A 25501-nucleotide genomic window follows, 5' to 3' on the forward strand; every position below is an offset into this window, starting at 1 on the left:
GTAGGAATTGATATGTTCTCTTGGTTGAGAAATTATCTAATAAGACTGTTTTATGAGACTGTTTCATACTTTTTTTTTTTATTTAGTTACATAGATAAGGTGAGCTGAGCTGGCTTTTGAATTGTCTACTTGGCAATTTTAACTGACGTGTCATATTTTAATTGGGCCACCTCTTATATATAATATATTGCAGGTTATATGGTCCCGGGTTGAAACGCCGACTAAGAACACTGCTTACCGGGAAATACTTATTCTGCAACAAATTATTAACGTTCTCAAAACCTTAAAAAAGCCTTAAACCCTAAACTATAAAATCAGGGTTCTAATGCCTGTGACTCTCTTTCAGCTTTCTATTTTAAAATTTTCCTTTTAATTATTATTCATATATTCTTCACTATTAGACTGATTTTTTCTTGTTCTTCAATAAAGAATCATAATAATGTCCCAAAATAATTCCCAATCCGATTCAATTCAAAACCCTAGAGTTACCTGGGAAGGTTGTAGTGTCTTGCTTGACATCAACGATGGCGATCGTTTGGTTTTCGCTCGCCTCTCTGCTGGCTCGTAAGTCTTTTTTTCTCGTTAAAAATTTTTGTTATTTTTTGTGGGTTTTTTTTTGTATTTTATTTAATATAAATTGCCATGGAAAGTTTCAGTGAGTTTTTTTGGGCTGGTGGGTTTTGCAGGACATTGAAAATTGGGAATAAGACTTACTCTCTGCAACCCCTAATTGGTTGTCCTTTTGGTTCTTTGTTTCAAGTCGAAAATGGAAACAAAGGGCATTGTTTGGCTCGCTTTGTTCCAACTGTTGAAGGTTTGGTTCTTAAGTCACTGCCTTTTGATTTATTATCATTAATCTTATAATGGGTATAGTTAAGGAGGCTTCAAATGGGTCTCACCTGCATTGGAAAGTAGCAAAAGCTATTAACCAAATACCCCTTTAACTGAGAGTAGCCCGATTCGACTTGACTGTTTCATAAAATTCAAAGTTAATGAATGCCCTATGGCACCCGTTAACCGGACATTTTTTATTGTTTGGATAAACTAGGTGGCATTCTTTCAATTTGTTTGTGTTTATGGTGCCTAAACTGTGTTTTGTTTTACAAATGTTACATGACAAGGAAGTACAGTGTCTGTTTAACTATGGGGCAATAATTCTAATGTAAAATATAACTTGGAGTTGCCTTTGCAATCTGCCTTTGCTTAATTCACATGCTTTACTTGTTTACTTGCTATTTTAATTACAAATAATTGCTCTAGTGGGGTGTGTAGTTCATGATGAAGGTGCTGCTAGTCAGGTTACATTAAAAGAATGATGTGATTTCAATGGATGAAATTGATAAAAGTATCTAGTTAGCTTCCTTTCTTTTACTTTCTCATCTCAACCAAACAAATGAAGTACCTTCAAACCGCTAACTATTAATTAGGTGTGTGTATACCTTTCATCACTGTACTCTAGAAGTCTATCTCTGCTTGTCGTAGTTGTGAAGTTTAACATTTTCTCTCTTTGTTACCTCACTTTATAATTTCTTTTTATGCGTGTATATATCTTACATGTATATATTTGAAGGTCCTTGTTCGTTCCTTTAGCATCTTATCTTTTCTGTTTTATTTATTCATTTTGTTGTTGAGTTTTTCTTCTTAGGAAATAATATTCAGGAGAAAGGAGACTTTGAATCACAAGATGAAATCAAAGATAATCGAGCATTAGTTGATAATAATAAAGCCCAAAGCCTAACAGGTGAAGAAATAAATGCAATGCGGAGGTGAGAACATCATGCATTGGTTAGCTGGAAGTTTTATTCCAAAGTTGATTTTTGTATATTACATCTAGGCTTCTACCAAATTGAATTTATGTTTATCACATATAATTATAAAAAGGATCAAATGATAATGATAAACAAACTACAAATAGATCCATGATAAACACGCTAGAAATTTAACTACTGCTCACTATTTTTTGCAGTCAGGGTGCAACAGGTGATGAAATAGTTGAAGCTCTCATTGCTAATAGTGCAACATTTGAAAAGAAAACATTGTTCTCACAGGTAAGTTAGAGAATTAGATTGTCAAAAGTTGTTATTTTGAAGGAAAGCTTATTTCAGTACATTTGCAGGAGAAATATAGGCTTAAGAAGCAGAAGAAATATGCACCCAAAGTACTTTTGAGGCGCCCTTTTGCTCGAAGGTAAGTTAGCCTTGCTTGAATGATTTTATTTTCTGACACATCAATTTCGGGCTTACATTAATTTGAATTAGCTAAATTAGATTGTAATTCTTTACTTTCTGCCAGCCCCTGAAACCTTCTCTAGATTTTTTCTTTGTGACTCAGCATTCACTTATGGAAAAAGATGAATACTTAGCATTAATTGATTCCTCCCAACTGTTGAATGACATTAAAATTTAAAAAAAAAAAAAAAAAACTTATCACAAGGCTCTGTATATAATTTACATCAGTTTCTTTTGAGTATGAAATAGAGTTGGAATTGAGGGAAGCACGAGGGATCTATGATTGTTCAAGCTCCACTTGATAAAAACCATAGTGCTCAAGCCTGGCTTGTGCTTGAGTGAAGCTGAGCTTTTGAGCTTGAGCGCAGATGGACATTTATATAATAAAAGTTTGGGCATATTAGCTAATCTCGATATTGAGGTTGGCTCATTCAACATTGAGCAGCTTGCTAGCTTCATGAGTTGAACTTAGCTTTTTATCAAGGCTTCAAGCTCATCACATTTAAAAAATGAGGCTCAAAACAAGGGCAGAGCAGCTTGGCTCATAATTATCAATCCTGAGAGGAAGCACTGGACTGCCTTTTAAATAGCCTATGGCAAGAGTAGAAAAAAATGAGGATGGCACCAATTCTCATTCCATGGTGTCTGTCATCCTTGGAAGAAACCAAGATTAGTTAGTTTGTTGGTCTATTAGGAGCAATTAGTGGTTATCTTTTATATGTGCTTACATGGATAGTACTTAGTGGATGATTTTCTAATTTGACTTATTTCAATTGGCCCAGTTTGTGGGTTTAGCAGAGCTTTTTCCATTAATGGAAGCTTAAGACATTTAAGGCAGACAATTATCATATAGTGTTTAAGAAAATAAAAGAAACATGTTGCAAATTTAGTTTTTTTAAGATGTTGGGTGCTTGAACATATATGATTGGGAAGATTGGTATGGATAAAGTCATCCAACATAGAAGAAAGCTAAAGCATACTTGATACATCTTCATGTTACTGATGTGTGTGAACTATCCAGAAATATATCATGTGCATAGGAGAGCATCCTGTGAGTACTTTTATGTAAAGGGTAGTGGGGGTGAAAAGTGTTCCCTTTTACTGTCATTTCTTTCGAACATGCCCAGTATATTCAAATGATAATATCTAATTTGTATTTACCTTTTTTCCCCCCAGTATATGTGAGGCATACTTCAAGAAATATCCAGCAAGAATTGGGTATGATACATCTTCTCATGAACTTATAACAATTTTGTTAACTGTCTTATGTATGTCTATGTATGTTCGTTTTGGTTCCTCTTATTTATTGTCTGGATGTGCTATTATTTTGGGAAGTGTAAATAACATCATGTATGTGAGTATATACATATGTATGTATATGTATGTATATATTCATAGGACTAACTAAGATATATTATGTTATCTAGCAAAAGTAGAAGTTGAAGTACAAGCTTGGGAGCAGTGAGATACTAGGCAAGATACCCTTGCTTGGTCTTTTTTGGATAATTTTTTTGTTATAAACAGCAAACGGACATGGTCTGTTCAATCTAGTAAAAAGGCTATGATTTTCTTACCCTTTTGTATCTTTATACACACCACTGGTCTTTTGCCAGTTTATTGTCCAGTTTCTGTAAGTAACCTAACAGGCTAACATACATATATTCTGTTCTCATTTCTGTTTTTTTTTCCTCATTGAATTGATGAAATTAATTCACAGTAGACGTATGTTCCAATGTATCTATTTATATGATGTATTTAATCAGAATGCTGAAAAGTTATGGAATGCCTATTATATTGCCACGCCTACCCGATGTGCTTGACTGTTCCAATCGTGTTACTTGGCTATAGATGTAGTTATATCTAGGAATTTGATTTGTTCACTATCAACATTTTCCATTTTGCTCAGTCTATGAAGCAATGCTATAGGCTACTAAAAGTAACTTTATACATTCATCTTGTGCTGTACCCTAATAGTGTAATGGTGTTTTTGAGTTGAAGTAGTGCCTTTTGAGAATCTCAAGTAATGGTTACAACACTTGCATATATGAAGAACCTTGGGTTCATGAATAACTAGTTAAAACTGTCTTTCTTGTTCTTTTCTTCTTTCTTTAATGGAATTGTGATAATAAGTAGATCTAGTTGTTGATATCTTGACATGGATATTCTTTAGACTAAACTTTTCTATGTATTCATAATTTAATTTATTTATTTCTGTTTGCCTGTGATTCAGATTCTTGCGAGTGGATGCATTATCTCTTCTTCTTTCCATGGCTAATGTTACTGCAAATTCTGATGTTCTCGTAGTGGATATGGTTGGTGGCCTTCTAACTGGTGCTGTGGCAGAACGATTAGGAGGTTTGTTCTATGTTCATTCCCTTCAAATTGTGAATTTCTCTCTTTTTTTTTTTTTTTTTTGAATACTTATCATCATGTAAGTTCCCACCAATTGAAGACGCTGACCAACTCTTACCATAGCTGGAATCGATCAGAGTCTAGATTCAGACCATATACCCCTGAAAACATCCATTCAAATTGATCAGTAACGCCTTTGAATTTACTTATCCCCAAAATGAAGAGCACAAAGTAGAGAAAAAAATATACATGTTGCCAACTTGTATTGGTTGAGAAGAATTCATTGAGCCAAATATCCATTGGTTGTATTAAGTCTAGTATTTATAAGAGGAGTTCCATTTGATACATTCAATTAGTGCATTAACTTTTTTTTTTTTTTTTTTGGGTCTACCTTCTCCTTACGGTAAACTTCAAAATGCTTAATTTTGACTAGCGTGGACAATGTGGTCTCCCAGAACTTCTTCTTGCACTTCATTTCAGGGTTGGATTGGTATAGTTTTGTTGTCTGGAGGAAATTTTGTTGTTATGGTTGACTCATGTAATTGAGAGCAATTGTTGCATGTACTGTCTTGGTTGTTTTTATGATTTTCTTTGTGTGGCAGGTACTGGTTATGTTTGCAGTACATACCTTGGAAGCACTCCTTATTCTATTGATATAGTCAGAATATTCAACTTAAGTAATGAAATTTGTAAGAGGTAAATCTGGCTTTGAGTTCTCCCATTTTTACAGAATTGCAGTTACTTGAAGTTCTTTTCTAATGACCCCCCTATGCGGAAACAAGTTAGCATTACATTGAGATTTGAATAAGGATTACTTGGCCTTCCCAGCACACTCTGACTTCCAACCAAATCTTTCCAATCTGAGCTCAAAACTTGGGCTTCAATCAAATATGCATTGGGTGGGATATTATGGGCTAGTTCATATTATTCCGCATGATGGCTAAAGGTGGCCAGCAGGAGAGCAAGAAAGGGAAAGAGGTTGACTTCAATACCTGCAGGTGTGATGCTATTCCCCTGCTCCCATTTTGTTAACTAGCAACCATTGGTAGTTGAACAATATTTTGTGCATAAACATGGATTGGATTTAGGTTACTATTTCACAAGAAATATTAAAAATGTAGTCGTCTTGCCTGATGATTTAGTTGGCCCAGGGATCAACTGGTCCAAGTTGCTGGCTAGATGTTATGGTTGATTCCTTATGATAGAAGCTGCCCAGAATGGTTGAGGTGGCCAGTGCCTTTCTTGGGTAGTGATGGGACATTAATTAAATGTAGGATTTGCCACAAGTTTTTCTTAGTCCTTTTATATCCTGAATTTTGTGGGCTTTATTGCCTTGTTATTTTCTGCCATGTCCTTTTGATGGTTATGTTAGTTTATATTCTGATTATCCCCCCCTTTTTTCTCTTGTTGTGGGGTATTTTTTTTTGCTTATTATTAAATTAATTTTGGTTCAGGATTGTGCGGTCTCCTCTGACTGACCTCTCTCTATCCCAAAATGGAACTTCTGAACAAATTCACCAGCAGGGAGACGACCTTAACATGGAATGTCTGTCAAATGTAAGTGAGTAGTGACTTTGCCTTATTTTCAGCATATATTTCATTTTAGGTCCCCTAATTTTGTCACAAGATTGATTGTGCAGAATCAAATGTCTTCATCAGTTGGCACAGAAGAGATTACTCCTACTGAAAATGAGAAATCAGATCTTATTTCTGAGGCCACTGTTTCTCCTGTAAACAAAACGGGCAAGTCCACAAAGGCTGGAAATAAGGCTTCAAAACAAGCCATTGACTTGTGGAAGGAAAATGGTTTTTCTAGGTAATTATTGTGTTTTTGGTTAACAAATCAGAAGAAAATTTTAGTTGATGGTTTTTTAAATACTCATTTTCCTGGGAGCTACAGTCAGTGAATGTTTGGTATACTAATCAGAAGAAGCATTAGTTGACAATGCTTTTAAATATTTTATGCAGCCTAATAATTGCCGCACCAGAGCTGGATCTTTGGAGTCTGCTTAAAGATCTTTTGCCACTCCTAGCAAATTCAGCTCCTTTTGCAATTTATCACCAGTATCTTCAGGTCATTTCTTTCAAAATCTTGGTATTAAGAAAATTTCGACTTTTTAATGTGAGTCTTTTTTGTCACTTTTTCTGAAAGGGTGAGTTTGGAACACTTTTTGCTCCATTATCGAATCTTCCACTTGGTTTTGGTCCAATTTCTTTTAAGTTTTGTGTTTGGAGTAGTTCAAAAATTCAAAAGTAGGTGATCTAATGCTAGATTGATAATTGTGGTATAGCAATCTAAGGGATTTTTATTCTTAAAATCTGAAAGTTTCAGCTCAGTTCCCAACAGTTGATTTGCAACTATTATATGTGATCATGTTGACATGGTTGTAGTTTGTTTTAGAACAAGTCTGAAACTCCTGAATTGGTTTGGTAATGACTCAGGTTAGTGGATTGTTGCTACTGTTCCCTCTATATGAATGTTTTTCATAATTTATAGATGGAATTCGATTTGTAGATTCTTAGGTGAACCTTTTTTATACAACCTGTGTAAATAAGGTTTCTCCTCTTAATAAAATTTTCATGTTAATCATCATGAAAAGGCAGTTTGATTCATGGATAGGCATTCACTTCTTCTTCCCATTTTTTTTTTTTTTTTTTTTTTTTTTTTGGATAAGTAGATAAGCATTCACTTATTGATAGAAAAATAACCAAACTACTTTTTCTGTTGAATGCAGCCTCTTGCAACTTGCATGCATAATCTGCAGCTTGGGAAGATGGCAATTGGCTTGCAAATTTCAGAACCTTGGTTGCGTGAATACCAGGTTTGGTTTTTTGCTTGCTTTTTATGTACTCTATGGTGTGGAAGTTCTTCTACATTTGTAATCTTATATTTTTTGCCAACAGTAACAGATGTTTTGCGGTTAAATATTCATTGTTAAAATGTTATTGAAAAAAAAGAATTAGTGGAATTTTCTGTGTCAACATCCATTTTAATATTCTAATTTTCCTTGCTCAATACATAAATTTTGTGTGGTGTGCATATGCTTGAGAGGGAGAGAGAGAGTCATACATATCACTTGAATGCACTCTTTGTGAGAAACGAACTCACCAGAGTGGACTTTTTAATTATCCATACCTAAGAGGCTAAGACAAACTCTAGAGCAAAAGCGGACCTGTCTGGGTAGGGCTTAGGATGAGGCCATGACCTAAATGGCCAACCATCCATGCAGAAGTATGATAAATGCTGTAACTTCTCTTGTTGATGGTTCCCTTCCATTGATTGGGATGCTGCTGCTTGTGAAGTTGTTGATTGTCTCCTATTACTGATGTTCTTAGTGCACTTGTCAACTAACACACTGGTACAGCAAATTTCTTGAATTGTAAATTGTGTTGAAGCCAGTTAAGGAGTCATTCTTTACTTATCAAGAAAAAAAAGTTGAGTCATTCTTTAGAATTCTACAGTGCTTTAAAGTAAAGATCCATCATTTTTCTTCTTCTTCTTCTTCTTTCTTTCTTTTTTTTTTTTTTTTTTTTGTTTGGGGGGGGGGGGGGGGTGTTATAGGCAATGCTAATAACTGTTCCCATTATAGTGCTAAATTTGAAACACTGACATCTTCATTCTATTTTTAATCCCATTGATTGATGTCTGAAATATATCTATGCAAGGGGATAGATAGGGCGTTGTCCTTCAAATGATATACTTGACCTTTCCTCTTGATTTTTGGTAATTTTGTGCAGGTACTTCCTTCACGGACCCATCCATGCATGCAAATGAGTGCATTTGGTGGGTATATTCTTAGTGGGATTAAAATATGTAGCAGCAGCTAATCCCGCCTACAATGGAAAAAGGTTGCTCCGTTTGTGGCCATTTGCCTGCATTGCTTATTTGTTGGCAAGGAAAACAGATGTCTCCCGAATGTACACTAGCTTTTAGTTTTTATATTATCTGTAAACCTGCAACTACTGCAGTTTTTCCTTGCGTGGTTGCAGTCTGTTGTACATTTTGATTTTTCCATTTGCTAGTTACGGCACTTTAAATTCTTTAATTAGTTTCCCATTATGAGTTTATGATGATGATCTGGGCTTCTGCTCTAGTTTTTTTTTGGTCTTTGGTTTGTTGTGGGAAGAGTGTATGGGTTGAAATCTCTAGTTTTCAGTTCACTAATCAATTCAGTTCTTGAATCAATCATAAGCCAATGTGGTGTTTGCAATTTCGCATAAGATGAGTTTCAGGTATCAGATTCGGTAGTCAGCTAGTCGTGTTTCTTTTGTGGTCTGTACGGTATAATATTATGATGCCTTACCTCTAAGGATAAGATTTCCTACCATTAAATCCCCCTCCCATTTCCTTCCATTTTTATTTAGATGCAAAACTGGTGGCACTTAAAAATCAAGCAAATACCATTTGTATCACATCCAAGCTAAAATGGGAGGTAATTGAAGGATTCAATGGGAGGGGTATTAGCATGCAGTATTTTATTTACGAGTAACATTTTTTTCACACATGGGTATGATAAATTAAGTCTTAAGAATTTTAGTTGCTGGTATTTTATTTAGGAGTAACCTTTTTCTCACTTGGGTATGATAAATAAAGTTTTAAGAATTTTAGTTTCTTATGAAAGTCGAGGCTTTGTTTGGTTGGGAGGATGGAAAAATAGGAGAAAAAAAAAATTGTATGTTTCGTCAGGTGTGTTTGGCAGAGATAATTAATTAAAAAATGAGGGTAATTTTGTACTTCTTCCTCAAAGCCATTTTCTTCCCAATTTGAAAGGAAATAAATAGTCGGTACAAATGAAAAAATCCATTCCATTTTTCTTTCTCTAATTTCTATCCCCTCCCTTTCCATCATAACCAAACATACCATAAAAACATGAGACTAAATTCTGTAAGAATGTAGTGTAAAACTCATGTTTTACTCTTTTGATTCCAATATGTCATACTATCTTATCATATATTTAAGAATAAGCACAATTACACCTAACCAATTCTAATATCCATATATAAATCCAAAAAAATTGGGAGTTTATTGAAATGTTATTATATGTGGTACGATGTATTGAATTTTAAGTAAAATGTTGATGTGATAATCTCTTATTGGATAGTATAAAATATCAGTTTTACACCTTATCTTTACCAAATTCGTACTCTAAAAACATTACTTGTTCAGCTAGATTTATTTGCTTACAAAAGCACTTATCTCAATAGTTTATAATAATTGCAAGCAAATCTTTGCTTGTTATTAAAATCTAAAATAGATTTTGTAAACCATATTTAATAATATAGTTTAGTAATTATCTGTTGGTTTTTTTTTTTAGAGAATTTCAAGCCATGTTGTTCGCTCTTGATGATAATTCTTTATTATCAAACCAAGACACCAATTGGATTTTGGTGTACGCGTGAATTGAACTCCAGATTTCTTATTTAATTATCAAAGACTTTACTAGTTGAGCTAACTGGAACCCAGCAAATCTTGATAAGTCAAAATGAAACAATAGATACAACAATAATAGCCTTATAAAGTCTCTAATGGTATACGTTATGTTATTCTTACTGTCACGTCGCGTATAGTCAATTAGTCCACGTCGAGACCCAAGACACCTTTTTATTTAGCCCCAAAAAAAAGATACAAATGGGCTCGAAGTCATTACCCAAAAAGGAAAAACAAAAGAAGCCCAAATGAAGAAGAACTCAAAAAAAGTAGAATGAAGGAGAGAGCGGAAAAAAAGAAAAGAAAAAGAAAGTAAAAAAAGAGGAAACTTAGGCAAGAGGGAGTGGCGGGGAAGGCTTGCGATTCGAAAGAATCGAATCTCTCTCTCTCCTCTTCTTCCGTTTTCTTAGTCCTTATTACTCTTTTCTTTCACTCCTTTTCAAACCTGAACTCTCCCTCTCTCTAACTCTGAAACACCCAAACAAACACAAACACAAACACAAACTCTCACTCTCGTTCTCATCTTTTCCCTCCAAACACTCCAACATATCAATCACTCTCTTATATCTCTCTATCTCTCTCTCGAGCACGCTTCAATGGCGAACGATCCAAACCCTCCAAATCAACAACCTGGCTCGCAATTCCACACTCACAATCACAATCCCTACGCAGCAGCGGCTTTCCAGGGAGTTCAACCTTTCTCCTTCTTCGCTACTAATCCCTTTCCTTCCTACTCTCACGCGGCCGCCTCCGTTGCTCATTCCGCCACCTTTGCCCAACTCGCAGTGAGCTTCTTCGTTTCGTTTCATATTACATTACGCCTTTTATATTTTGTTTTTTTGCCACAAACAATAATTTTGTAGATTTTGTTAGGTTTTGAATTTTTTTTTTTTTGGAATGGAATCAGAGCCTTTTCGGTTTGATCACAGTGTATCATTTTTGCGATCCATATATATATATATATATATATATATTCATGAACTCAAAATAACTTCATATAACCATTTGCATTATCTGAATCAAAGAAACAGAATTCATTCTTATGATCTCTAATTCTCTATTCAACACATTAAGATATTATTTCATTTATTCATTACATACTAAGAAAACAAAAAAACAAAAAAATTTTTTTTGAATGATTTTGTATGAGCCAAAATAGCCGGTACTGAAACAACCTGGTATAATAGGATGGTATATTTCAAAAGGGTAGGTGTACTGGATTTGTGGCACTGGCCAGTATGATAAATTATAGACGAACGAGCTGATATGGTTCAATATTTATAACTCTGCTTGGCATTGTGTTGTGGTTTGGGGAAACTAATTTTTATCCCGTCAAAGGTGAAAAGCCCCATAGATTACCCGGTAATTGGTTTTGGCAGGTGGAGTAGGAGTTTGATTAACAATGACATGCAACTAATCTGAGTGAAGTACTCCTAAATCATCCAAAAATAAATAAATTATGTTGTCAAGACGATTCTAGTAAAAGCATTTATTCTTTTCTCCATTTAGAATTTCAGTTGGGCATTTTAATTTTTTACTAGGATTTTTAATTATTGTTTCTTAGTTAAATGAATTTGTACTGCGGGCAAGTTTTGTGATTTTGTTACTTATGCAGTGAACCGCATTAAGTGCAAGTTCAATGCAAATATTGCATGCTTTTAATTTGGAATGCTGTTTCCTTTTATTTCTAAAACAAACGTTATATATCTCGAGCATGTCTTTTAGATTGCTATCTTGGTAAATCGTGTGGTATTATGTATTAATGTGATTCTTTACATTATATTTTTGTCTGTATCTGCAACCTACAATTATGGTCAGTGGAAATAGCATTTTTTGTAAGAAGAAGGTTTATATTTTCAACTAAGGGCACAAAGGAACTGTCTAGAATCTGAAACAGCATGTGAACATCAATAATTAAACAAAGTAGATGGAATGTCTTGGCTATTGAATCATCAGAAAGAATATAGAAAGTGTTCTTAATCTATATTTATTCAAAACCCATGGATTAGGGATACTGTGTGAGTAAGAAGAAATAATTTTAAAGATGTAAGCAGTAAATTTCGTTGTAATTTGGTAAATATGTAAATGACTTGCAAAGTATTTAATTTTCTTATTCTTTTATTTATTTAATTTTTTCACATGCACCCAGGTCTTGAACCCAAGACCTCACCCTCCATCACATTATAATGGGAGGAGAAAGTGTTGTTTGAGCTAGAGCTCATTGGCTTGAAAAGTATTTCACAATGCCCCAGATATTTTCAGATCTTTGTTCTGTTATATGCTGAATCTGACTGGGGCATCTAATGAACCAAGTTTTCCTTTGATGAGCCCAGCTAACATCCCCTTTAAAAGTTACCTGTGACAATGTAAGGGGTAGACAAACAATATCTTACCTGCTGGGCTGATAAAGCTTTATAAATGTAATAACTTGTATGTTCAACTGAAAATGCATATGCAACTCCATACTTATTAGTGTTTAATTAAAAGCTAAGTGGGTCTTGAGCACTTTGTACGTTTCATACTTGGTTTTTATGGTATGGGAGGCTGGATGCGTGTTGAGAGCTTTTTAAAAGTATATTGTTATGGCACTTAAAATTTTGCTTGATTGTTCACATACATTTACTTATGTATTTCTCTTTTGGTACAAAAATAATGACTTAAATATTGGAGATGTGGATTCTTTATCCACGATTGTCATACAGTTAGCTTATGATGGCCTTACATTTATGTGAATTTTCTTTTGTACATCATGAATTGATATAAATGCAGTGAGAACACAAACAAGAATTATTGTTGGGGAGTGGCTGGGATGGTTGTGAATAGTGAGTTTGCCTTTTCTTAATTAAGAGGTTTCAACCATATACTCATACATCTTGTTATCTCTTATCTGGTTATTATAAAATCTTGCATGAACAGAAGTTATATATCCAGCAGGTGTTTGATGTGTATTCTTTGTACCTCTTTAAGTAATTATATAAAATACTATAATCACTGTAGTTGAGGCAAATGAATGAATTAGATGAGTGTGAGGCCCAGACAAGTGGACAGGCTGCCATCCCCAGACAGACTGAATTAGCAAATGATCTTCCACTTAAACCAGCGTCACGCACTGGTGGAAAGCATCAGACTCAATCAAAGGCTCCAAAACAATCCAAATCTGGGACTCAGAAAACAGATATTGGTAACATCCCTTTATTACATCTGTTAATTAGTCCATATATTAATATCTTGGGCCCATGTAATGGGCATATTGATTTCTAATTTATTATTTTTTGCTGACGGAGTGTCCTAATGGTCTGAATGCAGCTAATTGTCGCTATGACAGTTCTTTAGGTAAGTTTTTAGTAAGGTTCTATTCAATTACTGCTCTTCATATATGATTCTATACATCACACAGACACACACAGTTTGCATTTATTTGTTGAATGGTTGGTTTTCTGTTTGATGTGGCTACTGAGGTTATGGTAAATGGGTTTAATATGTTCTTTGCAGGCTTGTTAACCAAGAAATTTCTCAGTTTGATCCAGGAGGCTAAGGATGGCACCCTTGATCTGAACCATACTGCAGAGATACTGCAGGTATTAAATATTGTCATAATTTCTATGTAAAATTGTTATTCGATCGGTGGAAGTTAAAAAAGGATCTGCTTCTGTTGTAATTTTGAAAATGTTTTCCTATGACAAGAATTTCTGTGGTGAATATGAATTTAATCCTTTTTCAACAGGTATATTAAGCATGACTCATTCTTGTGCCAGAAATTTAACTTGCTGGTATTGTTTAGTGCTGATTACTTTATACTCTCTGGGTATTTGCATCATATTGTTTTTGACAGGTTCAAAAGCGGAGGATATATGATATTACAAATGTCCTTGAAGGAATAGGATTGATAGAGAAAACTTCAAAGAACCATATACGTTGGAAGTAATGATATTGATCTTTTCATTTATTCAAAAAAGAAAAAGAAAATACAATTTATTCTTTTGTACTTTCTTATTTATTATTAATTGATAATGACATGCTAGCATTAAACAGGGGATATGGCGATGTGGGCCAGCAGGAGCTGGACGGTCAAGTTGCTGCACTAAAGGTGCATATAAAATTTCAGTCATTTCAATTTCTTTCATGTTCTTTATGTTGATTTTGTAATTGCTGAATTTACAGAATTACAAACTGATTATATTATTGCATGATAAGCATCTCAAGTTATTGCTTCTTGCATGGTATAAATTGAGGGTAAATCTTTTGAAATTCCGTGTTGGCATACATACAGTAAGAAACATGACAGGAACTTCATAGATTGACTCGTCATTACAAAAGCAGATTTCTATACAGAAAAAATACTCAGCTGGAAGTACTTAAGCCTTGCTCTGTAAATGTACTAAAAAATGGAAAGTTAACATACATGATCTTTGATGCTTTCTCAATTTGTATGCAGAATAGTTTGGTTGAGCTGTGTGAACTAGTTTGCAAACTTCCATTTGGCTTAAGTCCAGTTTCACAACATATCGTTAGCATATCCGTCTTCATAAAAGTTCCAATGGATAGCTGACATTAAATGAAGTCTTGTATCAGTAATCCAAGATTAAGACAAATAGATCTCATATGAAGCAGATTGCTGATGAGTGATCATTTTCTTTAGCTGGACTCGGAAATTTACGGTATTGTAGATGCATTAATTGTTTGGTTGGATAAGATGACTTAATATCTTGATGTCAACCTAGGTTTGGAGAGTTCAAAGCTGATTGTAACTGGCATATTTTGTAAAATGAAATTGAAATTCAAGTTTTCTAACCTTTCCTATTGACATATTACAATAACTTGAACTCTCTCCATTGTTTCATTACAGGCTGAAAATGCGAGTTTATATCTTGAAGAATGCAGTCTTGATGAATTTATAAGGTTGGTTCACTAATTGAGAAAGATGTTTTTCTATGATTTATCTTTTTAGTGTTTTGAATTTTGAGCTGTCATGATTTTCTTTCCTCAGGCAAAAACTAGAGCTTCTGAATGCCCTGAAGGAAGGTGAAAATTATCAGAAGTATACTCCGAATTCCTCCACATTCTCACTGTATCTGATGTGTATGATATTGGTTCTTTCAGTTAATAGTTTGCCTCTTTGGATTGTCAGGTACCTTTTTTTAACAGGAGAAGATATTATGAGCCTTCCATGCTTCCAGGTATCTCTCTCTCCCTCTCCCTGAAATTTGTTCCGTATCTGTTGATTTCTCAAGCTTACTTTCTGGTTGTTATCATTGTCACAGAATCAAACACTTATTGCAATAAAAGCTCCACAGGCTAGTAATATTGAAGTTCCTGATCCCAACGAGGTGGGTAGTGTGGATGATGTGGTTTGAAAATTTGTGCATTGTATTAGCATATATGTGATTGGTTGGCTGCTTGATCAGCAGGATATTGGTTTCCACCAGAGGCAGTGTAATATGACTATTAGAAGCACCACTGGACCAATTGATTTGTACCTCTTGAGGTATTCTTTTTTGAGCACGTGCAGCTTTATTTCTTTACAACCCCCTGCCTCTCTCTCTCTCTCTCTCTCTCTCTCGATGTATATATATATATATATATATCTTTCTTGCATTATATGTTTTACATGAGAAGGTAGTGTCTTCTCTCTAATGGCCCTGTTGTTGATGCTTGTAGCAAATTTGACAGCCAACATGAAAGTACGAGTGTTAAGCAGGCTAAATCACCAGACTCGTCAGCTGGGAATAGTGATCACTGCAAAGAGGAAGATGCAGTGCAGCCACCCCAGGTTAATCAAAACAATTCTTCTGAAGCTTTCAGCTCTCCAGCTTCAGAGGTGTCTGGGATTCAGAAGATTATTCCTTCGGACTCTGGTGTAAGTATGTTTAGAAGTGTTCTTTTAAAATAAAAAAACAAAAAAAAACCAGATTTTTTAAGTTTCAAAGTGGATTTGTAACCCTATGTTTTGGAGGGAGATGAGGGATAGAAGAGGGGAAGATTTGCAAAAACACACTAAAAATGAGTTCTCTCCATTCCAAGCATACCTTATAGGTTTTTTCTCTTTTCCTATTTTGGGTCATGCTGAAGGAAACCTAACCAGCTTATTTGCAGATTGACAATGATTACTGGTTCCGAACAGATCCTAAAGTCAGTACTACAGATTTGTGGGGTGAGCACATTATTTAGCTGTTCCATATTCAACAAGTTTCAATGCCTGGAATTTCTAGATGTGATTATGCAACTGGATCAATTTGAAGATCTTTCACTTTAAGGACACCTATATAGCTTACTTACCATTTACATTTTGTGACAGCATAATTATGACTGGGTCCAAATAGGTGACATCCTTCAAGAGGATTCTTCAGAGGGGAGTGCTGTATTGGCTCAGCCACAAGTATCACACCAGGATGTCTATGTAAATAAGAAGCAGGTACTTAGTTGTTCCAGATGACATGCTGATTCAGGGTTTGCTAACTCCCCTTCACATTTTGAAGTGTAGATTTTGTAGCTAGATTTTCAGTTTTCTGACAAAGATAGCTAATCACAAAGATTATGAAATGTCTGACAAAGATGCGAGTCTTCTGTGGAACCCGCTGATGTATATATTATATAGGATAGTTGGTATAGGTTTGATAGAGTCCTGATGATGTAAGAATATAATAAGTGACTTTATTTTGGGCTTCTAATGCAGTAAAGGTGCAATGAGAGGGTAAAATTCTTAGTAAATGTTGCAGGTTCAACCAAGTAAATTTTGTTGCAAGAGCCTTGTGATTTTGTGACACTATCCGGTGATCCAGTCTTTTTTATGGGGAGAACTTGGGTCCAAATACCTCCTCCCCCTCTTCCCCAAGGTTCAAGCGATAGCTTAATGGTAATGGCATCTTGCCCAATGTTTGTAGTTCGCATCACAACTCCCATTCCCCACCACCCCCCCCCACTATTACTTATCATTGAAAAAAAAAAAGAAGAAAGAAAGAAAATATACATATGTATATACACACATAAGTAACAATCACATCGTATCTTTGGTAAGTATGGTCTATAGGAAAGTCACATGCAAGTGGTCTGGCTATGGTTGAATCATGAATGGCCTGATTGCTCAGCTCAACTCTATAGCTGATACGATGTGATTGTTACTTGATAGTCTTCAAATCTATTCTAGATGAACAAGTAACACTTCTCTAGTTCTATTAATACATTCATCAGGTGGAATCCAGATCAGGCTATGGTAAATGGTCTGCTGGAAGGGGGGAGTTGAGCAACTGATTATTGAATTCACTGCCATTATTGTGACTTAGTCCAACGTGGTGTTGTTATTGGACTTTTCAGATCTAGCCAAATGGGATTAAAAGAAGAGAAATGAGAATAAAAGGGTCTCAGATCAACCAAAAATTTGTTAATGAACAATTTTAGAAATGTTTTGATACTACTTTTATAAAAAAATAATTAAAAAATCAATTTTTTTTTTCTTTTCAATAAAAATTTTCTTAAAAAAGTTTTGATACCTCAATAATCAGTTTATTTTTTTTCTTTTTTGGTTATTGTTCTAATTTATGGGCATTGTTCCAATTTAATGGCGCATCATAGTTCAACTTAGGTCCAATCTTAAAAACCTTCTCCATTTTTCGATTCTTCAAACGATCTGAGTTTCAAAACCATGCTTGTATTACTCGATGGGATCAAGGATGGTGTTTCAAAGTATTCATGGTAGACCTTAGTTTCAAATTGCAAAAAGACCTTAGTGTTTGAGTCGATTACAACTGTTTCGTGTATTTTTAATTTTTGTGCTATTAATTGTTAAGTGATCAAAATTGTTAAAATTAATCTTTTAATCTCATTTTTGTCGATTATAATGGATGGAAAGTACCATCAGGCCTATTGGCCCAAGTGGTACCCGGTCAAGTCTAGTGACCTTCAACTTGGGGTTCTAGCCCCTGCATAAACAATTACCTAGCAAAAAAAAAAAAAAAAAAAAAAAAAGATTATAATGGATGGAAAGTGGTCACATGCACTTTATTAATAAAAATGCATGCGACTATTTTATTATAAATAATTCTTTTTTGTTTTATAAAGGATATGGTTTCTATTAGAGTATTTGTGCATTAAAAATGATACGATCAGACACGTGTCCAAAATTGACACATTATATCTAGCGTATGAGTGTATTAGACAAAAGCTTCACCCCATTATAAATAATTCAATTTTTTTGAGACAAATTTTAATAAAATCTCATTTTAAATTCTCAAAGAGGTCTTTTGCAAAACTTTGATTAATACTTACTATCATTTTTTAATAATAGTTACTGTCAATTTTTTTTTTTTTTTGATAAACTAGTTACTATCATTTATAATTACCTACTGCGATTAGTGTAAATTTCCACCATAGCAACCAGAAAAAAAAAAAAAATATATATATATATATATATAAAGACCCATCAAATTCTCACCGGGTCGGGTTGAAACCCAGCTCACAGTCACTTCCATCAATAGCTTAGCCGACCGGGAGAGGCTCCCCTCCCGTTTAAAACTCTCCCATTTTAATATAGATAAAAGACACGTGGCAGATAAACAATGTAAAGGCTAAAAAAAATGCCATGTCATTCTCTCAATCCTTCTTTTCCTCTTCCTCCCGTCACCGCTCTCATGGTCTGAGCATCAGAGGTGTTCAGTTCAAAACATGCTGGAAATTTTTTGTTGCAGTTTGGTTGCGTGCAACACACCCAAGAAACTGTGGCAGTTGGGACTGATGTGGCGGTGAGTGTCGCCGTCGAGGCTAGCTAGGTCCGGCAGTGGCGCACGAAACGGAGGTCCTCCGATGAGCTCCCACCATCAATAAAAGTTGATGTGTTTCAATCGACGGAAAGGCAAGTCCTGCGCCTTTGCCATCGTTTCAAATTTGCTGCAAAGTCGTTGTAAGACGCATATCATCTCCAATGGCTCAAAGTCGTTGTTGTTTTTGCATCAGTGGTGGGTTTGCAAGGAGATTGCTGAAAGGTGCGGGCAATTAAGAATAAAAAATAATTTTGTAACGTGTTTTATTTTTGACCGTTAGATTTGTTACTTGCCACGTGTCCCCCATCTGTATTAAAATTGGAGGAAACATGAGAGTTTTAAACGGAAGGGGAGCCCTTTACCAAAAATCGCTTACTCAGGCACACGCCCAAGCACTGCTGCAATTTGAGGTGACCCAATCTCTCTCTCTCTCTCTCTCTCTCTCTCTCTCTCTCATCATTCTATTGAACTATAATCTTTGCTTTCATATCATTGATAGCTAGTTTTAAGCTTCAAGAATAATGTCATTTTAGTGTTTTTCATGGCACTAAATGTTCATAACCAAATCTTAAATTTCAAAATATAGGGTATCTGTCTTCGTGTTACAAAGGTTTAATTATAGTAATTGGAAAAGATGGAACATCCACATTTAAAAAAAAAAAAAAAATTGGGTCTAAAAAAAAGTTGTGGGTTTTAGGGTTTAAGACGAAAACCCTATACAGAGAAACCCCAGAAAAACCCTAAACACATTTTACTTATTTTATTCCATTTGAAAATGATTTTTTTTCTTTTTCTTTTTTTGCTTTTCCTTTTTGTGTTTAGTTCGAAATGGGTTGGAAAGCGGCTCAGAAACTCATTAGGCATTGGAAGATTGTCAGAGGAGATAATGTAAGGGAAAAACAAAACTTTCTAATTCATTTTCAACTATTTGCTTTTTCTTTGACATAATATGATTTTTTTGGGCACTTGCTTGACTTGGTTGTTGCAGGTTATGATTATAAGGGGCAAAGACAAAGGTGAGACGGGTCTTATTAAGCGTGTAATTCGCTCGCAGAATCGGGTTATTGTTGAGGGCAAGAATTTGGTGAGGAACTATTTCATTTTATTTGGGTAACTGGGTGGGTTTTTTTTTTTTTTTTTTTTTTTAATTTAATTTAATTTTTAAACTGATTATTATAAGGTTTACAATGTGAGAATAACATGTTAAGGTGCATATCGTTTTCGGTTGTTTAATTTGTTGTGATTGTTATAATTTGGTTTAAGCGACAGCAAGTCAAATTTGGCAGTTTCATAGGATGAACAATCTAAATGGTTTGGTTATTTATGACCAAATGTGTTGCTAAGATGGTTGGCAATAACCCACTTCCGGTGTATGCTAATGTAGTGCATGTGTAGTCAATGCATGTGCTGATTATTTCAAAATGCTTTATGCTTTAGAAAAAATGCTAAAGTGATCATATGCTTTGCAACAATATTATATGCAGTTCGCATAATATATGCAGATTGAATACAGTAATATGTATGTATTTGCAAGATACATGCATCAATTTTCCTTTTAAGCTGTTCTTCTTTTCAACCAACAAATGGTTATTGTATTGTTAATGTTTAACAGGGATTTTGAATAGGTACTCAATTAAAATTTCCTAATAGATATATCTTTCCATATCTAAAAGAGACAAGTTAGCTTCTTTCATGATATTTTAATCCCCCACTGTCTTTGAAACTTAAAACTGCTCAATCCTACTCCACACAGTTTATCTGACTATTCTTTTTTAGGTGCTTCTACTAACAGACTTGCTCCTATAACATAAGGTACCGGCGTTAATGATCCAAATTCCATTCCTAGTAAATAAACATTTTGAAACTATTTAGAAGGCACAATTTATTGAAATCTGCAACACTTTTTAGATTAAAAGAAGTCAAACAAATTGTGGGTTCAGTGACTCTTTTTATTGTGTGACTTTGTGCCATTCTCTTTACTTGAATCATATATTATTGCCTCAAATGACTTAGAGAGATTAAAGGGAATTCATGGCTTTCAAATAAGATGCACATAGTACTGAAAAAGACCATGTGTCTAATATAAGGTTCTTATCATTGTCTCTTGCTCTTTTGCAGGTAAAAAAACATATTAAACAAGGGCAAGGTCATGAAGGTGGGATCTTTACAGTTGAAGCACCACTGCATGCGTCAAATGTTCAAGTTGTTGATCCAGTGACTGGGTATGGAATTACTCTAGGCTTCTGATTTAACAATTATCGATATTCTATTCTTTATTTCACAGGGGTGGTGTGTAATGTTTACTTATGCAGGAAGCCTTGTAAGGTAGGAACTAGGTATCTTGAAGATGGCAGTAAAGTAAGAGTATCTAGAGGTTTGGGAGCATCTGGTTCCATAATACCTCGTCCAGAGATCTTGAAGATAAGGACAACGCCAAGGCCTACAGTTGGTAATTATCCCAAGCTTAATCCCCCCCTCCCTCCCACAGGGGGTTTATTTTCATTTTTAAGTTCTATTGGTTGACTCAGTGGATGTTTTTCTTCAGCATATTTATTTTTATTTACAACCGTGAGATAATAGACAATTCTAGGTTGCATATTTTACACATTATGCTTCAATTTGCAATTATAGGGAGAATACATGACAACACTCGACACATTAGACATAAGCCATGTGATGTGAGGCTTGAAGTCACTGCCTTGCTTTTTAGATTAAGAACCCCACAGGATATACCTAAAAGAGGAATATGCAGCTGTTGTAAGGAAAGATTTGAATAGTGGAATTTTATTATTAATATTGTGAATTATACTCATAAAAAAATAAAAAATAAAAAGAAAGAAAGAATTAATATTATGAATTTTGATTGATAGTCATGAAGCCAATTATTCAATATTCTTATTGTGAAATAAAGTTAAGAAAATGTATTGAAAGTTTAAATATGCAAACACCCAATTAGTTACACAGCACACATGTATTTACACTCATTCTGTAGGGCTTATATAAGAACAAGGTGGAGGGTGATATTGTCGTTTCAAAAACCATCTGCTGCTCATGCAACTTACCTCGAAAAAAACTATATATGATTAGTTGTGCTTTATGTTAGAGAGAATGGGGCTGTTTTGGCACAAAGGCTTTAAGAGCAAGGTGGAGGGTGATGTCGTCATTTCAAAAACCATGGTCAATGTGTAACTTGCCAATAATAAAAGCTATATAAGACTGGTTGTAGTTAGCTATGAAATGAACATAGCTTAATTGAGAATGTCCAAATGGATACAGGGTAATGATAGGAATGATAAGATATGGAATGTAGTTTGCCTCAAAGGTAGGTGTAGCTCATATTGAAGAAGTGATGGGGGAGAGCCACTTGAGATAGTCTTCTGCAACAGAGACCAATTCATGTGTTGGTGAAAAAGTGATTCAATTGAGTCGAGTGAAAATAGGTAGAGTGATGCAGGGAGCACATCGAAAGTATTTCAGTGTTTCTTGTTTCATATTTTTCTTTTCAGATTTTAGTTTTTTAGTTTTAAATTATGAATTTTTCCTTTATCAGGGCTGTGGATTTCAATTTGTGGGATGTAATTGTAGCTTAATGTAATCTTTGAAGCTTATTAAAAAGAGGCTCCAGGAATAGTTTTCAGACAATGCATTTTGAATAAGATTGCTAATTAGAGATGTTTCTTTACAGTTTGGTGGTGATTCCAAGCACCCTTAGGTGGTGAAGCCTAGAGTATTTTGTTTTGTTTGTTTTTTCCCCATTTTATTTCTTATTCTTGCAATCTTGTTTTGCATCATAGAAGGAGGCCTAAAATGATATGGGTAGAAGTCAAGAAGAAGGTTTTGTTGACTAGAGCAGCAAGATAGAGGCTTTTAAATAGGATAAAATGGTAGGAAAAAATAAATGTAGTAGACTCGCCAATGAGCTCTAGCAGTTAAGCTTAAATGGCATCTTTTTCCCCTGTTAGAATAAGCTGAAGAGCAAAGTATTAGGTTCAAAATCAACTCTAAATATTTGATGGGGATTTGTGAAGTCAACTCCTATTTAATCGGGTTTAGAGCTTAGTTGAGTTGAGAATATGCTACAACCATATGGTGGACAATATAGGAACATGTTGTAGTTGACTCTAATTTGATGAAGATTTATGAAGTCAACATCAATTTAATCAAGATTAAGGCTTAGTTGAATTGAGGGTATGCTACATTCATATGGCAGACTGGATGGGAACATGAATGGCTGGTGTTGTGTGCCTTGCAATGTCATATGTATATATGTTTTTTGAGAATCATGTCATATGTATATTTAACATCTATGTTTTATGTCTATTGTGTCTTATGAAAATAAGTGCATCCAAACACACAAGTGAGCATGCCTTTTGCCAATTGAGCTATTGCTCAATTGACACTTCCTCGTCTCATAATAATGGGATGGAGAAGATCTACTATATGTAACTTGCCCATCAAAAAACAGGAGCATGTCTTTTGAAACACCCATTGCTCAACAGTAGCCAGTATGATTCAAATTGAGGTTGTCAATAGTACTAACAGGGCTTTTAAGCTGGCATCCATCAGAAGATATGGTTGCCAAAATATGGAGTTTCCCTTTTGCAATAGATGTACAAGTCAGAATCAAACCTTGAGAAAATTGGGAAGAAAAAAGAAATAAAGAGATATAGAAGAGAATACATCTTGAACATGGTGTTCAATTTTTTTAATAAAAGTATTATTACCAATCAAAAAAATGGGAAATTACACTTAACCACCTTAAACTATATACTAAATTGCACTTTGCACTCTAAAATATTCGAATGCACGCTTTGCACCCTAAACTATCACACTTATCACACTTTGCACCCCCACATTACTTTTACTGTTAAGTTAAACAAAAATTAATATCACATGACTTGCACATGATTTTCACTTAGGTGTCACACTATTTAAAGACCAAAACACCATTTTCACAAACAATTAAAAACAAAATGCTTATGTTCTTTTTCTGGTCTTTCTCTCTCTGTGTACAACCCTTCCCCTCTCTCCTGCCCAGCAGCTCTTCCCCTGTATGACTGACTGTCTTTTCCAAGAACATCAGAGGTCAAAGCTGGCACCGTATGACTGACTATATTGTATTTTATAAAGCACTGAAGGACATTGCAATGAGTTTTAATTTTCAAAGAACTACGTAATATTGCTAGTCCTTTAATTTTATTAAACAAGAGCCAATTCAACACCATTTTTGCGTTGCTTGTAATAACTAATGAGCTAATCTTAGAAGTGAATAGCAAAACAAGACTGAAATGTTTTAATCTATTTCCCTCTATTTGGAAAACCAAACATAAAGTCAAACAATTCCCAGAAAACAAGGGTGGTATGTTTAGGCAAACCCCAAAAGTAGGGAAACATCCTAGCTACCAATCACTTCATTTGACCTTAGGAGGACTTGTGCTTATCAGCAGTTGATTTGGGGAGAAGAGAAACTGAATAATGGTAAATAGGAGAAGAGCTGCCATGGGCAAGAGAGAGGGGAAGAGCTGTACCTATATGCATGAGAGAGAGAGAACTGGAAAAAAAAATGAGAAAAAAAAAGAAGCATTTTGTTTTTAATTGTTTGTGAAAAGGATGTTTTGGTCTTTAAATAGTGTGACACCTATGAGAAAATCATGTGCAAGTCATGTAATATTATTTTTGTCTAACTTAACAGTAAAAGTAACGTAGGGGTGCAAAGTGTGATAATTGTGATAGTTTAGGGTGCAAAGTGTGCATTCGAATAGTGTAGGGTGCAAAGTGTAATCTAGTGTATAGCTTAGGGTGGTAAAGTGTAATTTCCTTCCCAAAAAAAGAGATATAGAAGAGAATGAGAAACATATACAATGATTCTGAATGAATTCTTTGTTTTGTGAAGTTTCTTTTGAAATTGCCAATGAGTTTTAGCTCAAATGGCATATCCTCTCCTTCTAAGAACCAGTTAGAGAGTTTATTGCTTGTTATAATTCTGCTTAATATTTTATGCACTTTGGTCACGTTGTTATTTCATTTTTGCAGCTGGTCCCAAGGATACGCCAATGGATCTCGTGCTGGAGAAGACATACGATCCTAAAACAGGGATGGGCATGCCTGGCCTTTAGGAAAACTATTTTCTTGCTCAACCATCGGGGGTGACATTAAACTCAAAAGATGTTGCAGAACTCACGAGTTCATGTTAGTTCTCTTTTATATGGTGAATGTTTGAGAACTCTGCTTCCTCTTTGTTATTATTGAACTGATGAAGTCTATGTTCAATGGCCGGAATGTTTTTCAATCTCTCATGCTTAAATTTCTCGCATGGACTACCTGATTTGTTTGCCATATTACTGGAAAGTGGAAAATCGAAGTACTGGCACATAGGTCATACCTTGAATTCTGCATAAGATCTTTTTTTGTCCCCCTCTATGAAATGGTATGGGTTTTCCATTATAAATCAACGCTGCAGTATCATTAGTCTGGTATAAGCTACATACAGGATCATCAACAGCAGATTTTGATATTTGTTATGATTTAGACAAACTACATAAAATCTGCCTCAAAGCAAACGTTCTTTATAGATGCTGCTGCCTATGGGATTCAGAACGGATTGCTTATGATGGCTCTTTTTGTTAGCCGTTCGTGTTTGTGTCGTGTTAAGGGAAAGGAGCTTGACTATATGACTTGATAGCCACGCCAACCCAAATAGAGCACATGTCAAAATCCAACTAGTGAATAAGTAGGGTTGA

The 25501-nt window shown here is 34.7% G+C and overlaps 3 protein-coding genes across 4 annotated transcripts; all 3 read left to right on the top strand.

Moving 5' to 3' along the window:
• The first annotated feature begins 211 nt into the window (after nt 1-211).
• On the top strand, nt 212-8684 carry LOC112026504 (uncharacterized). Its single transcript, XM_024059193.2, has 13 exons — nt 212-564; nt 687-814; nt 1646-1766; nt 1967-2048; nt 2117-2187; nt 3405-3446; nt 4459-4583; nt 5183-5276; nt 6035-6137; nt 6221-6396; nt 6549-6654; nt 7316-7402; nt 8319-8684. The coding sequence occupies exons 1-13, from the start codon at nt 440-442 to the stop codon at nt 8406-8408; spliced, it is 1350 nt and encodes a 449-aa protein (XP_023914961.2). The 5' UTR covers nt 212-439; the 3' UTR covers nt 8409-8684.
• A 1651-nt stretch (nt 8685-10335) lies between these two features.
• On the top strand, nt 10336-16752 carry LOC112026532 (transcription factor E2FC). Of its 2 annotated transcripts, none has more exons than XM_065760110.1 (14): nt 10336-10793; nt 13006-13189; nt 13315-13341; nt 13501-13586; nt 13841-13929; nt 14041-14095; nt 14855-14907; nt 14996-15046; nt 15137-15185; nt 15270-15335; nt 15414-15493; nt 15667-15865; nt 16102-16159; nt 16304-16752. In XM_065760110.1, exons 1-14 carry the CDS (start codon nt 10605-10607, stop codon nt 16306-16308), a joined length of 1191 nt encoding a protein of 396 aa, XP_065616182.1. In that variant the 5' UTR covers nt 10336-10604; the 3' UTR covers nt 16309-16752. The 2 variants fall into 2 exon arrangements, with proteins under 2 accessions (XP_065616182.1, XP_023914987.1); XM_024059219.2 differs by having other exon boundaries at nt 15417-15493.
• Nucleotides 16753-18647: 1895 nt separating this feature from the next.
• On the top strand, nt 18648-25050 carry LOC112026505 (uncharacterized). Its single transcript, XM_024059194.2, has 6 exons — nt 18648-19171; nt 19584-19649; nt 19750-19845; nt 20880-20983; nt 21074-21210; nt 24795-25050. Exons 1-6 carry the CDS (start codon nt 19091-19093, stop codon nt 24875-24877), a joined length of 567 nt encoding a protein of 188 aa, XP_023914962.1. The 5' UTR covers nt 18648-19090; the 3' UTR covers nt 24878-25050.
• Nucleotides 25051-25501: the final 451 nt, after the last annotated feature.

Source organism: Quercus suber, unplaced genomic scaffold (assembly GCF_002906115.3).
Source record: "Quercus suber isolate HL8 unplaced genomic scaffold, Cork oak 2.0 scaffold_353, whole genome shotgun sequence".
In the NCBI taxonomy this organism is placed as follows: Eukaryota; Viridiplantae; Streptophyta; class Magnoliopsida; order Fagales; family Fagaceae; genus Quercus; species Quercus suber.

What these genes read in the sequence shown, in the direction of transcription:
- LOC112026504 (XM_024059193.2), top strand. Translation starts at nt 440, where the DNA reads ATGTCCCAAAATAATTCCCAATCCGATTCAATTCAAAACCCTAGAGTT. An exon ending in GCTCGCCTCTCTGCTGGCTC is followed by an intron (nt 565 to 686) that starts GTAAGTCTTTTT and finishes TGGGTTTTGCAG; the next exon opens with GACATTGAAAATTGGGAATA. An exon ending in AAATATCCAGCAAGAATTGG is followed by an intron (nt 3,447 to 4,458) that starts GTATGATACATC and finishes CCTGTGATTCAG; the next exon opens with ATTCTTGCGAGTGGATGCAT.
- LOC112026505 (XM_024059194.2), top strand. Translation starts at nt 19,091, where the DNA reads ATGAGAGTTTTAAACGGAAGGGGAGCCCTTTACCAAAAATCGCTTACT. An exon ending in TTGTTGAGGGCAAGAATTTG is followed by an intron (nt 19,846 to 20,879) that starts GTGAGGAACTAT and finishes GCTCTTTTGCAG; the next exon opens with GTAAAAAAACATATTAAACA. An exon ending in GTTGTTGATCCAGTGACTGG is followed by an intron (nt 20,984 to 21,073) that starts GTATGGAATTAC and finishes TTACTTATGCAG; the next exon opens with GAAGCCTTGTAAGGTAGGAA.
- LOC112026532 (XM_065760110.1), top strand. Translation starts at nt 10,605, where the DNA reads ATGGCGAACGATCCAAACCCTCCAAATCAACAACCTGGCTCGCAATTC. An exon ending in AAGAACCATATACGTTGGAA is followed by an intron (nt 13,930 to 14,040) that starts GTAATGATATTG and finishes AGCATTAAACAG; the next exon opens with GGGATATGGCGATGTGGGCC. An exon ending in GTCAAGTTGCTGCACTAAAG is followed by an intron (nt 14,096 to 14,854) that starts GTGCATATAAAA and finishes GTTTCATTACAG; the next exon opens with GCTGAAAATGCGAGTTTATA.